This window comes from Aquarana catesbeiana, linkage group LG12 (assembly GCF_042186555.1).
Source record: "Aquarana catesbeiana isolate 2022-GZ linkage group LG12, ASM4218655v1, whole genome shotgun sequence".
NCBI lineage: Eukaryota > Metazoa > Chordata > Amphibia > Anura > Ranidae > Aquarana > Aquarana catesbeiana.
The window spans coordinates 22,465,092-22,481,270 of NC_133335.1; the positions used below are offsets into that span (position 1 = coordinate 22,465,092).

Genomic DNA, 16,179 nt, shown 5'->3' on the forward strand with positions numbered 1-16,179 from the left:
CAGAGATACCTTATATCAGGGTCCCCATCAGTGTCCCCCTTATATTAAGCTCCCCCATGAGCATTTCCCCTTACATCAGGGTCCCCATCAAAGTCCCCTTTCATCAGGGTCCCTCTTACGTTAGGGTCACCATCAGAGTACCCCCCAATATCAGGGTCCCTGTCAGTGTAACCCCTTAAATCAGGGTCCCCTTCGGAGACCCCCCTTACTTCTGGGTCCTTATGAGAATCCCCCTTACATCACACCCCCTCTTCCATCAGGATCCCCATCAAAGTTTCCTTAAATCAGGGTCCCTATCAGAGTCCCTACTTATAACTGGGTTTACATCTGAGTCCTCCCTTACATCAGTGTCCCCATAAGAGCCCCCCCCCCTTCATCAGGGTCCCCATCAGAGCCCACTTACATCAGGGTCCCCATCAAAGCCCCCTTACATCAGGTCCCTCTTATAACAGGGTTCCCATCTGAGTCTTCCCTTACATCAGTGTTCCCATCAGAGCCCCCCTTGCATCAGGCTCCCCATCAGAGCCCCCCTTGCATCAGGCTCCCCATCGGAGCCCCCCTTGCATCAGGCTCCCCATTGGAGCCCCCTTGCATCAGGCTCCCCATCAGACCTCCCCCTTACATTAAGCTCCCCATCAAAGTTCCCCCTTCCATCGGGATCCCCATCAGATTCCCCCTTACATCAGGGTCCCCCCTTGCATTAGGGTTCCCATCGGAGTCCCTTCAGAGATACCCAGTTCCCATCAGAGATACCTTATATCAGGGTCCCCATCAGTGTCCCCCTTACATTAAGCTCCCCCATGAGCATTTCCCCTTACATCAGGGTCCCCATCAAAGTCCCCTTTCATCAGGATTCCCATCAGAGTTCCCCTTGCATCAGGGTCCCTCTTACGTTAGAGTCCCCATCAGAGTACCCCCTAATATCAGGGTCCCCGTCAGTGTAACCCCTTGGATTAAGCTCCCCAACAGAGTTTCCCCTAACATCAGGGTCCCCATCAAAGTCCCCCCTTACATTTGGGTTCCCATCAGAGTCTCTATCAGTGCCCCCCTTACATTAAGCTCACCATCAGAGTCCCCCCTTCCATCAGGATCCCCATCAGATTCCCTTTACATCAGGTTCCACATTAAAGTCCCCTTACATCAAGTTCCACATCAAAGTCCCCTTACATCAGGGTCCCCATCAGAGTCCCCCTTACATCTGGGTTCCCATTAGGATTGCCACCTCATCCCTTTAAAAACCGAACACATATAAATGCCATGTGTTCTGTGGCTGATTAAGGTGGTAATTAAACTCACTTAGGGTCTTATCTGCATTACATTAGCCTCAGAACCCGTGTAATGAATATGTGTTCGGTTTTAAAGGGATGAGGTGGCAACCCTAGTCCCCATCGGAGCTCTTACCCTACATCAGGCTCCCCATCAGACCCCCCCCCCCCCTTACATCAGGCTCCCCATCACAGCCCTACTTTACATTGGGGTCCCCACCAGAGTTGCCCCTTACACCAGGGTCCCCATCAGAGCCGGCCCCTACCTTACACTTGCAGAGTGGCCGCAGCAGCAGGGTGAGAGCCATGAGCCGGGAGCGTGGCTGTAGCTGCTGGGAGAGACTGAGTGCTGGAGCAAGCAGCAGGTAATTGGTTGCTAGGACGCTGGCAGTCCTAGCAACCAACTATGGGGACAATGACAGCATAATAGTGAGAACCTGAACTAGAGACTTGGTGGGGTAGAAGCAGACCTCTGCTAACCTGAAGTGGGAGCACATTGGGGATACACCACGGACCCCCCATGGGATGGATTTGGCCTGTGGGTTGTAGTTTGGAGACCCCGCCATGATGTGTTAGGGTGCTATGCAGAATGAGTGGTATGATGACAACATAGTTGCCAACAGTCCCGATTTTCCCGGGACAATCCCGATTTTGGGACCCTCGTCCCGGATGGAGGGTGTCCCGAATCGGGATTTTCCATAAGGAAAATTGGGAATGTTTTTTTTTTTTGTTTTGGAGCAGCTGGCTCCAGCAAAATGGCGGCCGGCGCCGCCGCTCTATCTTCCCCCTAGTAACTGTCTTGTGTAGTGGAGAGAGGAAGGGGGCTCGATCCGTGCAGCCAATGAAGCGGCTGCACAGCCCCTCCCCTCTCCACTGAAGGAGAAGACAATGCGACGGCGCGGCGTGTCTTGTCGAAACTAAGTTCCCCTGCCCCGTACTGCGCAAGCGCTGCGCCTGCGCAGTACAGGGGGGTCCATATTTGCCGAGGGGAACTTTCTCGGCAGGCAGAACACCGGCCGGCCGCACCTGCACTGAAGGGGGGTGAGCGGGGTGTGAGGGGGGTCTGCACTTATTGAGGGGGGGTGGCTGCACTAATTGAGGGGGGCTGCATTGATTGGGGGGGTCTGCATTTATAGAGGGGGGGCTGCATTGAGGGGGGGTGGCTGCACTAATTGAGGGGGGGCTGCATTGAGGGGGGGGTCTGCACTTATAGAGGGGGGCTGCATTAAGGGGGGGGTCTGCACTTATTGAGGGGGGGTCTGCACTTATAGAGGGGGGCTGCATTGAGGGGGGTCTGCACTTATAGAGGGGGGCTGCATTGAGGGGGGGTCTGCACTTATAGAGGGGGGCTGCACTAATAGAGGGGGGCTGCACTAATAGAGGGGGGGCTGCACTAATAGAGGGGGGGGTCTGCACTAATAGAGGGGGGGTCTGCACTAATAGAGGGGGGGGGTCTGCACTGATGGAGGGGGTCTGCACTGATGGAGGGGGTCTGCACTGATGGAGGGGGTCTGCACTGAGGGGGTCTATACAGACTCTGCCGGGGGCACCTGATACAAGGACAAACTCTGCCGGGGGCACCTGATGCAAGGACAGACTCTGCTGATCGCAGGCGACGTGGCTAGTGACACGCTCAGGGATCCCACTGATTCGGCATTATGGTGAGTTGAATGATTTAATTTTATATTACAATGTAATAATAGAAATAATGCGCTTCAATCATCCTGACACCATAACAACCATGGTGCCGGGATGATTGAAGCGTTAACACCAGGTGTTTGGAGTATCTTTATCTGCTGATTGTTAAACTTTCTAGAATACACATATTTCTATTGTGTAGGATCTGGGGTTGCTGTCCCGTCATTTCCCCTCTCCCCCTCTCCTTCTCCCCCTTTCCCTCCCCCCCTCTCCTTCTCCCCCTTTCCCTCTCCATCCCTCATTCATCTCAGACTCTAACCACACCCTCTTGAGCCACACCCATTTACGCCACACCCACTTTTACGCGTAAGCCACGCCCATTTTTCGCCGCGAAGCGCGCCGCACTTACCAATTTTTTGCTGGGTCACGCCTACAAACAAATGTCCCGCCCCCTAATTATTGCACAGCTCCGCCTACAGCCAAAAAAGTGTCCCACATATTTTTTTTGCAATGTTGGCAACTATGTGACAACCCATACAAGTCTGCAGCCATTCCTCCCTCACTTCTATCAGGCCATATTTACCTCACAGGCCTACCAAGTCTATCACATTTTTATCCTCATATCACTCCTATGACTGATGGACCTGGTATAAATCCTGTCACAGCTCAGAGAGCTTTCATGAATCTCATTATTTCTCCTCACATATTCACCATCCACTCTGTTATCACTGTGAGGCCTGTAAATCCTGTCACTATTCGGAGGCCTACTATGGCCATGAGCCTCTTATAAAAGAATATTACTTTAGTTTCCTGGAGCCTATCATGATTTTAATGCCGCCTACAGGCCTATTATATCAATATTTAACCCATTTGCTTATAGGCCTGTAATGCAGCTTTTCCTGGACCTCCCACCAGAAACATGGCCGACCGGGCCCCCTGCCCGGCGACGCCGCTCTCCCATGACGTCGCGACGCAAGCGCTCAACGTGACAGCTCAGCTGTTGCACAGGAGCGTTCCGTGTGGAAGCTCCGCCCAGCGAGTTGCGACAACTTCCGGTCAGCGAAGAGATGGAACCCGGCGGGCAGGGTGAGCTGGATTTGGGGAAGGTGGTGGTGTCAGTCGGGTGTGTGCGCCCCTTTTGTGTCTATGTGTCCCCCCGCAGCTAGGTGTACCAAAATGGCGGCCCTGGTCACTGTGTCCCCCCATAATACTGAGTCCGGTGGGGTGTGGAGGTGGCTGTGTCATGTGAGGAGGACCTGTCATGGTGTCCTTGTCATGTAGGGAGGTGACAGGCCTGGCAGGCCTTTTGTTTCCTCCAATCACAGCCCTTGTTTATAAAGGGCACCTGTCACCACCTTACTGGGCTCAGGCTTCTGCTGAGGCCTGCAGGTCACCATGACAACCCCATTGGTGGAAGGTCAGGGCCAGGCCTGCAGAGGTAGGAGGGGTGCCATGGCCGACACCGATCCAATACGATCCGGTGATTGGAGATGAGCTCCTCTGAACTCCTCTCCATCCAGACATTTAGGGCTCACTTTGCTTTACTCCAATCAGCTTTGGGCTGGGTCATCCCCCGCCACGCATGCAAACAAAGGGTCAGCGTCCTTATAGGGACCCATGCCCATATATAGTGTCATAGGTGATTGTACGGTCCCCTTTAAGATGGATGTACCCGCTACAATCTGATTGTACAGTCCCCTTTAAGATGGACCTACCCGCTACAATCTGATTGTACGGTCCCCTTCAAGATGGACCTACTCGCTACAATCTGATTGTATGGTCCCCTTCAAGATGGACCTACTCGCTACAATCTGATTGTATGGTCCCCTTTAAGATGGACCTACCCGCTACAATCTGATTGTACAGTCCCCTTTAAGATGGATGTACCCGCTACAATCTGATTGTACAGTCCCCTTTAAGATGGAGGTACCCGCTACAGTCTGATTGTATGACCAGTATAAAGGAGATTGGTCACACATGTTATATTATGATTGTACAATGACGTGCTACACGAACGTCTATCTTAAAGGGGGCTATAGAGTCAGATTGTTTTGTGTACATCCATCGTGAAGGGGATTGTAAATCAAATTGTAACTGCATGTCCATCTTAAAGGAGGCTGTGCAATCAGATTGTAGTGTGGTTATGTGTGTGTGGCCAGCATATAGGAGATTGTAAAAATCTGATTGTATAGCCCCCTTTAAGATGCACATTAACAATCTGTTTGTACAATCGGGCATAGTCCACCTTTTTGCAGACATGTGAAAAATGCCCCCCCACATTATTAAAATAAAAAACTGCAGGTGTTCAGTGTTACAACCACAATCGGTGTGTCATGGGTGCAGTGCAGGATTGACATCCCATCCCCAGGTCCATACGGATGTACAGACTTTGTGTTGTGGGTCCGGAGGCAATACGCAATGGGCTACAAGTGCTGTGGCATCACCTCCCTGTTGACGGGGCGATCTGTAAGCGCCTCTGCCCCAGTTACAGATGGGACATGTAGTCCATCCATTCACAGGAATCTGGCAGGCAATGCTGTTGTCCTTATTGTGAGATTTCCCTTCACCTCCTCTTCTGATAACAACTGTAACGTTTCTGATTTGCCATCACTTTCTGTAACAGAGACAGAGAAGGTGAATCTTCCTAGCAGGGACAAAAGGAGTGGTAGAGGCGAGGCACTGGACATGGATCCCCAACTGATACCAATAGAAGTCTATATTCCACACAAGTGCCATGCGGACGCATTGCGCTCCTCAAGTGCCGCATTGCGCTCCTCAAGTGCCGCATTGCGCTCCTCAAGTGCCGCATTGCGCTCCTCAAGTGCCGCATTGCGCTCCTCAAGTGCCACACGGACGCATTGCGCTCCTCAAGTGCCGCATTGCGCTCCTCAAGCGCCACACGGACGCGTGTGGCGCTCCTCAGGCGCCACACGGACGCGTTGCGCTCCTCAGGTGCCACACGGACGCGTTGCGCTCCTCAGGTGCCACACGGACGCGTTGCGCTCCTCAGGCGCCACACGGACGCGTTGCGCTCCTCAGGCGCCACACGGACGCGTTGCGCCACACGGACGCGTTGCGCTCCTCAGGTGCCGCGTTGCGCTCCTCAGGTGCTGCGTTGCGCTCCTCAGGTGCCGCGTTGCGCTCCTCAGGTGCCGCGTTGCGCTCCTCAGGTGCCGCTTTGCGCTCCTCAGGTGCCGCATTGCGCTACTCAGGTGCCGCATTGCGCTCCTCAGGCGCCACACGGACGCATTGCTCTCCTCAAGTGCCGCATTGCTCTCCTCAAGTGCCGCATTGCGCTCCTCAAGTGCCGCATTGCGCTCCTCAAGTGCCACAGGAACGCATTGTGCTCCTCAAGCGCCACAGGGACGCATTGCGCTCCTCAAGTGACCCATTGCGCTCCTCAGGTGCCACACGGATGCATTGCGCTCCTCAGGTGCCACACTGCGCTCCTCAAGTGCCACACGGACGCATTGCGCTCCTCAAGTGCCACAAGGACGCATTGCGCTCCTCAAGTGCCACACGGACGCATTGTGCTCCTCGACTGCCACACTGCGCTCCTTTAAAATATAAACTACGCACAGATCCTCCTGTTGATCGGAAGCAGGGCGGGCGGATGGCAGGTCTGCTCGGTATTGGTAGAGCAGACACAGACAGATTGGGTGCCCGGCTGCCTCCGAACCGGTATGCCTAAATTGAGGAGGACATAGTCCTTTTTTCTTTTTAGCAGTCCCCGTTTACAACTCTGTTTACCCCCACCAGTCCATAGTAATGCATCGACCTTCTGATCAGGTGGGCCTGAATTGACAGGTGAATCGGATCGCCTGTGTGAAAGGACCCTCAAACTTTCATTGTTTACGGTGAACTCCAACGATGAAGGTACTAGAAATATTAAAGCTGCCATTCCTGAATTGGTTCTAAAGGCAACAGACATTGCTGCTAGGATTGTACGGGTGGCTTCCTTCAGTCGTTCAGTTTCAGCCTCAGGGCAATAAATAGTTGACAGACCAGCCAAGTCTCGTGTTATGTTTAGCAGGGTGTCACTATTTTCTTGTCACCCAAGGGTGTGTCCAGCTCTCCAGTCTCTCCTGTGACTGTGTTGTCCAAATACAGTATGGCTTAGATAGCATATCGATCTGGAACCAGACAAGGGGCAGCCCTGCAGGAAGATTAAACCCGGGTGGGGCAAGAAACAAGGTAGCCACTGAAGAAAGAAACAAAAAAAGCAGTGGACTCTTGGGTCTTTGAAAAAAAAAAAAAAAACGAAGATATGTTTTCTTCATCAGCACCTTTAAAAGTTTGACCTGCAAATGAACAAGAGAGAAGATAAAAATGTATCTAAACCCCAAAACTTAATATATTGCAGCTTATCAGTCCCTAGATGTGGTCACTGCATTTGTTTTCCTTGATTCAGGCTTTTTTATTTTCTTTCATTTGAACCTGGTGATCCTTCCAGCAGTACACTTCATTTCATAGAGTGAGATTGCTGGCAAGATCAACAGGTATTCCCCAAATCGGGTTTCAGGGCATCACCTGGTGAGTTCATGGAGCTTGCAAGCTTTGTCTATCAGAGAAGCATTTTTGATGATCTTTCCAGACTAAATTGATCCTGTTTTTTTTTTTTTTTTTATGAAAATTTCTCTAGGATACAATCAGCCATGCAACTACCTCAGTGCAACCCGGTGCTGTTGATAAAGCCAGCCATGCCCACTCTGGATCTTTTGATCTCCTCAGTGGGCAATGTTCACTCTCTGTTCATTGAATCCTGGGGATTGGGGAGATCAACAGATTCCGATCTGACATGGCTGATCTTATTGATAGCACCTGCTTGCATGGCTGGTTTTTGCCCACCAGACAAAAAGATTGCAAGGGTTCATCTTTGCAAACTTTTTGTCTGGTGGGCAAAAACCAGGATCTGTCTTCGGAACCATTTAGTTTGGGCTTTCCGATTAAACAGAGCTTGCAGCTCCATGAACTTGCCCTTCCCAGGTCCCTCCTGGTGAAATTCTGTTACTGTTAGCCTGGTTCACACTTGTGCGATGTAGACCACACATATGATTCACACAGGAATCGCACCGCGTTCGTGTGCACATCACATGCGATGCCTGTGCGGTGCGATTTCAGCCATTCATAATATGTATGGCTGAAATCGCATCCGCATCAAAATGGTGCAGGACCCCTTTTCCCCCCTCGCACCTGAATCGCATCACATTGTGGCAGTCGCACTGCATTTTGGCATTTGCTTTGGGGTGTCGTTAAGATAATATTGACACCCGCAACAGATTGCATGGATGCCGTGTTATTGCAGTGCAGGAAACACACAGGAATCGCTGCATTTCCCACATCGCATAAGTGTCTCCGGGGCTCAAGTTTCTTTCTTTCTCTCTTTCTTTCACCCTTTCTTTCTCTCTCTCTCTCAATTCAAATAAGCTTTATTGGCAGGACCACATACATGTTAGCATTGCCAAAGCAGTTAAGTTTCTATAAGAAAAATAAGGGGGGGGGTAATATAGAGGGGAATGGGCATAAGTCCATGTAAAGGATTTTTAAGTCCTCAGTCTTTCATGTCCCTCTCAGTCGGTGACACGCTGTCACATATTGGGCTCCTCTTCTCCCAGTAGAAATTGGAGTTTCCTCTTCTCTTCTATAGAATTGAAGTCCGGGATGAGAGTGGAGAGTCTCTGGAAGTGAGTGTCCCTCACTGATGAGTACTTTGGGCAATGTAGCAGGAAATGGTTGTCATCCTCCAGGACCCCCTGGTCACATTGCTGGCACAGTCTACTCTCCCTGGGCTTGTAGGTCTGCCTGTGCCGTCCTAATTCGATTTCCAGGCTGTGGGGGGGCTCAGTCTGTACAGGCTCAGGGTCTGTCTGTCTTTGGGGTCTCGTAGCACCTCCAGGTACGGGGCCAGTTTGTAGTCTCTCTGCAATGACTGGTAAATAGTTAGTTTTTTGGAGTTTGTTAGCTAATTTCTCCATTCTCCAACATGTTTTTCTTTGGAGTCATTGATTATGTTTTTTATTTGAGATTTTGTCAGGCCGCATTGTTGAGAGTTTGGGATAGACAAGGTGTTGATGAGTTGTTGCAGGCCACGCGGCTTGGACTGGTCTTTACTGTTCAGTAAGGCTTTTTGGTGGCATGAGTTGGGACTGCTGTTTTGTAGGTGATCCCTGTATGATAGCGCCCTCTTCTGTACTGTGAGAAGTAAGGGAAATCTTCCCAACTCAGACTGGTGTCTTGCCGAGAAAGTTCCCTCGGCGGATCAGTTCCCCCCTGTACTGCGGAGGCGCAGCGCCTGCGCAGTACCAACTACTAGCAGCCGCCGGAGATAGCCGAACGACAAAATCTACAATCAGCTGTACACGGCGCCTGCGCCCTGGGTCCAGGTTCCTTCCCCACCATCCAAGTGGACCTAGAGGGGGAATCTAAAAGAGCCGAGCGCAGCGAGCGAAGCGAGCCCGCGAGGGGCCCTCTTACAGGCGCCGTGTACAGCTGACTTTCCCCCTATTTATCTTCGGCTATTTCCGCCGCCTACTGCGCAGTAGAGGGGGGTCCTTATCCGCCGAGCGGAACTTTCTCGGCAGAACACCGGCAAGCACTGTTGGAGGTACTCCGATGGACTTGGAGGAGGTGCTTGCAGAATTCCAGATGGAATATTTCTGTTGGGCTCTTTCTCTCCCTCTCCTCCCTCTCCTCCCTCTCCTCCCTCCCTCTCTCTCCTCCCTCTCTCTCCTCCCTCTCTCTCCTCCCTCCTCTCTCCTCTCTCCTCCCTCCTCTCTCCTCCCTTCTCTCTCCTCCCTCCTCTCTCCTCCCTCCTCTCTCCTCCTCCTCTCTCCTCCCTCCTCTCTCCTCCCTCCTCTCTCCTCCCTCCTCTCTCTCTCTCTCCTCCCTCTCCTCTCTCTCTCTCGTCTCCTCCCTCTCCTCTCTCTCTCTCTCTCCTCCCTCTCCTCTCTCTCTCTCTCTCCTCCCTCCCTCTCCTCTCTCTCTCTCTCTCTCTCTCTCTCCCTCTCTCTCTCTCTCTCTCCCTCTCTCTCCTCCCTCTCCTCTCTCTCTCTCTCTCTCTCTCTCTCTCTCCTCTCTCTCTCTCTCTCTCTCTCTCTCTCTCTCTCTCTCTCTCTCTCTCTCTCTCTCCTCCCTCTCCTCTCTCTCTCTCTCTCTCCTCTCCCTCTCCTCTCTCTCCTCTCTCTCCTCTCTCTCCTCTCTCTCCTCTCTCTCCTCTCTCTCTCTCTCTCTCTCTCTCTCTCTCTCTCTCTCTCTCTCTCTCTCTCTCTCTCTCTCTCTCTCTCTCTCCTCCCTCTCTCTCTCCTCCCTCTCTCTCTCCTCCCTCTCTCTCTCCTCCCTCTCTCTCTCCTCCCTCTCTCTCTCCTCCCTCTCTCTCTCCTCCCTCTCTCTCTCTCCCTCTCTCTCTCCTCCCTCTCTCTCTCCTCCCTCTCTCTCTCCTCTCTCCTCCCTCTCCTCCCTCTCCTCCCTCTCCTCCCTCTCCTCCCTCTCCTCCCTCTCTCTCTCCTCCCCTCTCCTCTCTCTCTCTCTCTCTCTCCTCCTCTCTCTCTCTCTCTCTCTCCTCCCTCTCCTCTCTCTCTCTCTCTCTCCTCCCTCTCCTCCCTCTCCTCTCTCTCTCTCTCTCTCTCTCTCTCTCTCTCTCTCTCCTCCCTCTCCTCTCTCCTCCCTCTCCTCTCTCTCTCTCTCTCTCTCTCTCTCTCTCTCTCTCTCCTCTCTCTCTCTCTCTCTCTCTCTCTCTCCTCTCTCTCTCTCTCTCTCTCTCTCTCTCTCTCCTCCCTCTCCTCTCTCTCTCTCTCTCTCTCCTCCCTCTCCTCTCTCTCTCTCTCTCCCCCCTCCCTCTCCTCTCTCAGATCTACCATCATCTATGCTGTGCAAGGACCTACCTGGTTTAATGCAGATTAAATGGATTGTTCAGGTGTCCTATTACGTAGTTTAGGTAAACACGGTTGCAAAGAGTTTACTTAAAGCATAGGTTCACCTTTACAGAAAATGTGTAAGGTGAACTGGACCTGGTCCCGCGATCACCCGTTGTGAGACATCAGGTCGGCGCTTTACCGGTCCAGGGATTTGAAATCCTAGCGGCTTTCTCTCCTCTTCTCCAGCACTGACAGGACGGGCTAGGCAGGTCCTGATTGATCGGCGCCAACCAATTAGAATGCCTCTTATATGTACCTTTTACAAGGTAGGTTTAGGAGATTAAGCCAGGGGGGGATTTCAAGTCCCATAGACACACAGGCAGCTCAGGAGCGAGCACGCACGAGTGCAGCTTGCTGTGGGGGTACTTAGCAAGGGGAGGGGCCAGAAGCGCTGGCAGGGGGACCCGAGAAGCGGAGGATCGGGGTGGGGGTGGGGGGGTTGCTGTGTGCAAAAAATGTTTTATGTTTTTTTTTCAAAATAAACCTTTAAGCCTCGTATGCACGATCGGATTTTTGGCAGGGAATTGTGTGATGACGGGCTGTTTGCCTAAAATCCGTCATCAGACAATTGTTGTCCAACTTTCCACCAACAAATGTTGGATGGCAGGCTAGTAAATTTTCAGCGGATAACGGTCTGTTGTCAGATTTTTGTATCGTATGTACACAAGTCTGTCACACCAAAGTCCAAAGTACAAACGCGCATGCTCGGAATCAATGCTCACCAAACACGACATTAGCAGAAGGTGCCCAAGGGGTGGCGCTCAAGAACTGAAATTCCATGTGGTACGTCACTACATTCGTGTTTGTTGGCTGACAATTGTGTACTGTTTGTATGCAGGACAAGGTCCTGACACATGTCCTTGGGACAAAAAGTCTATAGCTTTGTCTGCGGAAAATCCGATCGTGTGTACGAGGCTTTACAACCACTTTAATATTCTGTAAAATGTCTACCCAGTGTAATATTTTAGTCATAAGAGGAGCCTGGAGGAAGGAGATAGTTCCTGAATTTTTATAAACCCCGACTCCAGCCAAAACACAAGTCCATTGACCTGCACAGAGCTTCCAATCAGGTTCAAAGGACTGACCACAAAGGGGCCATAGAAGAAGAGTTTTGGGTGGGTCAGAAAAATGAGTTCTTACGTTCTGGTTTGATTAAAGCCAGAAGGAGTCGGCAAATCTTTCTATGCTGAAGAGTAGAAAATGTTCTTTGCAGGGGAACCATGTGTTGCGAAATTTGGATCCTTGAGCTGCAGCATAATAAGCCTTGATCCCCCCAATGGTGACCTTGGTGGGCAATGCCTCCAAACACATACTGTTTTCTCTGCTATCCTTACTATTGGTGTAAATGGAATCTCATGTTCTCTTGATGTTTATTCCAGAATTGTGCTCAATGGCTTATGAGTATTGCAGAGGACAGCATGTACCTAAACTGGCCAAATAACAATCATGTTAATCTTTTAGGCTATGAATAAAAAATGTAAGTGGGATTGTATGCACGGAAGAAGTAGAACCCAATTGTGAAACTTAGTTTTTTTTGGTTGTTGTTAAAAATAACAAACATGTTATAATGTACCTGCAGTGGATTTGTACAGAGCAGACCAGATCCTCCTTATCTAGGGTCATTCTTTGGTGCTCCTGGCCCCTCCCTCCCATGGCCCGGCCTCGCCCCTATTGTCTCCTCATTGGCTGACTGACATTGATTGACAGCAGAGGGAGCCAGTGGCGTCACGCTGCTGTCTCAGCCAATGAGGAGGAGAGTCCCGGGCAGCTGAGACACTCATGCACATCGCTGGATCTAAAGGGACCTCAGGTAAGTGTTAGGGGGGCTAAGGGGGGCTACTTCACACAGAAGGCTTTTTATCTTAATGCTTAGAATGCTTTAAGATAAAAACACCTTCTGCCATTACAATGGGCTCTTTCACACGGCCAGTCCAATCAGATCCGCCTGTCAGATTTGCAGACGGACCAGATCTGACCCTCCATTCAAGCCTATGGAGTGGCGGATGTGACATGTCCGCTGACATCCGCCGCTATTTGATCCGATCCTCTCCGCAAAATCCAGACGGATGGTGACCCTATTTTTCATCCGTCGATCAGATCGGATGAAAGCTGACCCCCGCCCCCTCTCTCGCCTGATTGGCTAGCTGACTTTGACAGCAGCAGGAGCCAATGGCGCCGCTTCTGTGTCTCAGCCAGTCAGGAAGGAGAATCTTGGACGGCTGAGATAATTGTGGACATCGCTGGACAGAGAGGGACCTCAGGTAAGTGTTAGAGGGGGGGGCTGCTGCACACAGAAGGCTTTTTATCTGAATGCATTCAGATAAAAGAACCTTCTGCATTTACAACCTCTAAGGCAGTCTGCTGATTCCTGCTGTTGATTCTGCCACCTGTGATCGTCTAGCTAAGGACACTGAGCCCTGGACTCCAATGACAGGTCTCCCGGCAGCCCGCATCTATCCGTGGTTGTCCCCACAGCTAGAAATGATCTGCAGTGCTTGCTGCTGGACGCACTGGGGGTCGATCAACAGGGACTGGCCGGGATTCGATTCATCTACGGACAGGCTGATTGAATTGACTTGGGTACAACCAGCCTGTCAGATTTTGTCGATTATCCCTGTCATGGTCCGATCGTTTTCTGCAAACTGCATCTGGCGCTCTGCAGATTGTATAATTTGTTGTAATGAAATCAGGTTTTATGGTAAGACAGGATGTGTCCGGCTCGTGCTGGGAAAAGGGCTGCTTCCTGTTTTTTACATTGCCAGTTTCCTATCTGCTGTCCTTGCACTTTTCCTTTTTAAAACATGACCTCCTGTCCTGGCAGATGCCCCCTGCCCCCAGTGTCCCCCCGTATGGATGTCCCTCCAGCCATCACTGTGATTACATCTTCTGCCTGTGTCTTGTTGTGAAGGTTCCCTTTACTTTAACCCTTTCATGACTAAGCCTATTTTTGAAATTTGGTGTTTACAAGTTAAAATCCATATTTTTTGCTAGAAAATTACTTAGAGCCCCCAAACAATTATATATATATATATTTTTTTTAGCAGAGAATCTAGAGAATAAAATGGAGATTGTTGCAATATTTTATATCACACGGTATTTGTGCAGCGGTGTTTTAAACGCAACTTTTTTGGGAAAAGGGACACTTTCATGAATTTAAAAAAAAAAACCAAACCGTAAAGTTACCCCAATTTTTTTTGTATAATGTGAAAGATGATGTTACGCCGAGTAAATAGATACCAAACATGTCACGCTTTATAATTGCACGCACTCGTGGAATGGCGACAGACTACGGTACCTAAAAATCTCCATAGGCGACGCTTTAATTTTTTTTCTTTATGGTTACCAGGTTAGAGTTACAGAGGAGGTCTAGTGCTAGAATTATTGCTCTTGCTCTGACGATCGCGACAATACCTCACATGTGTGATTTGAACACCGTTTACATATGCGGGCGCGACTTCCGTATGCGTTTTCTTTGCTGCGCGAGCTCGCGGGTAGGGGGGCACTTTAAAAATTTTTTTTTTCTTATTTATTTTAATATAAATAAATTGTGTTTAAAAAAAAAAAAAAAAAATTGATGACTTTTATTGCTGTCACAAGGAATGTAAACATCCCTTGTGACAGTAATAGGTGGTGACAGGTACTCTTTATGGAGGGATCGGGGGTCTAAAAGACCCCCGATCCCTCCTTTGCACTTCAAAGTATTCAGGTCGCCGTTTTTGGCGATTCTGAATACTGTATATTTTTTTTAAACCGGCGCCATTGGCAACTGAGTAAACACGAAGTGACGTCATGACGTCGCTTCCGTGTTTACTATTAGGAGGCTGGAACGAAGCCGCTCACGGCATCGTTCCAGACTGTCGCTAGCTGCCGGAGGCGGCAGATTGGTCATCCACGGATGGAACGGGAGGCCCGGTAAGAGCGGCGGGAGGGGGCCGTCCCGCTCCTCCAGTATAACAGCAGAGCGGCTTTTAGCCGCATCGGTTGTTATACCAGGAAGGCCGATCGCCGGCTCTAAAAAACAGTACCAGGATGATGCCCGCAGCTGCAGGCATCATCCCGGTATAGCCCCCGAAAGCTGAGTACGCACATCTGCGTATGCTCGGCGGGAAGGACTTAAAACAGAGTTCCACCCAAAAATGGAACTTCCACTTTAAGTGCTTGTGACCCACTTTTTTTTGGGGGGGGGGCGGGTACCCTGTTTTTAGGGGCACTGCCACTTCCTCCCCTGGCGGCGCGTTGCCGGAAGGAAGATCACCTCTCCCCCCTCACTCCCTGCAATCTTCTGGGACACGTCACAAATCTCAGAAGATTGCCCGGCCATTTCACGGAGTGCGGCTCGCGCATGCGCAGTGCGCGCCCGGCTGTGATGCCACAGCCAGGCACCCACATTTAGAATGCCTGCGCCGCAGAGAGGAGGGGTAGAGGAGCGGGGCTTCGTACGCCCACATCCCTGGACTCTGGGACAGGTAAGTGGCCGATTATTAAAAGTCAGCAGCTACACTTTTTGTAGCTGCTGACTTTTAAATGGGTGGAACTCCGCTTTAACAGGAAGTAAGAGGAAATCTTAAAGCAGGACTATAGGCACAACTTTTTTTCATTTTGGATAGAGTAAAGGAAGGTTATAACCCCTGTCAGGTTTATTTTCTTCACTTCCTGTCAGGGTGGATTTGATTTAAATCACTAGTAAAAAGGCTTGATTTAAATCGATATTAAATCATAATTTTTAAAGAGCAACTGTCATCTCTGTCCCGCAGTGGCGTCTCCTCTGACCCGCTGTTGACTCACCGACAGTCCTATTCACTTTAATGGGGAGGCTGGTGATGCGGCAGTGACACAACAAGGTGAGGGACGTGGCGGCAGCAGTTGAGTGGATGCCGCTAACAGGCGCTGCCATGATGGATCTGAAATGACAGATACTCTTTAACCACTTGCCGACCGGCTCTTGTACATATACGTCGGCACTTTGAAGATGGATATCTCGGTTGTGGCAGCAGCTGCTGCCACAACCGAGATATCCATCTCTTCAGGAGCCGGTCCTGTGTACGATAATGATGATCTCTGCGGCGGTGCCACCCCCCTCCCGCGCCCTCCGCCGCTTACCGGAGGCGATCGGGTCCTCTCTGTGCCCGGGTATGGAGACGAGTGACGGGAAGATGGGCCCCCACCCGTCTCCATACCATAGCAGGGCAGAAGCGACGTCATAACGTCACTTCCGCCCATAGCTCTTAAAGGCACATTTTTTCAAATGACAAATTTTTTTTTTTTTTTTATTCATTTAAGTCCAAATATGAGATCTGAAGTCTTTTTGACCCCAGATCTCATATTTAAGAGGTCCTGTCATGCTTTTTTCTATTACAAGGAAT

General features: G+C 50.7%; 1 protein-coding gene across 10 annotated transcripts in view; it reads left to right on the top strand.

Moving 5' to 3' along the window:
- The first annotated feature begins 3,864 nt into the window (after positions 1 to 3,864).
- TPD52L2 (TPD52 like 2) overlaps positions 3,865 to 16,179 on the top strand; it is a 47,114-nt gene continuing 34,799 nt past the window's right edge. For all 10 annotated transcript variants that reach the window (XR_012236841.1, XR_012236842.1, XM_073607388.1 and 7 more), the window contains exon 1: positions 3,865 to 3,989. Coding sequence is in view for 8 of the 10 variants with exons in the window: in XM_073607388.1 (XP_073463489.1) it covers positions 3,971 to 3,989 (19 nt within the window). In the remaining 2 variants the exon portion in view is untranslated. The remainder of the gene's footprint in view (positions 3,990 to 16,179) is intronic.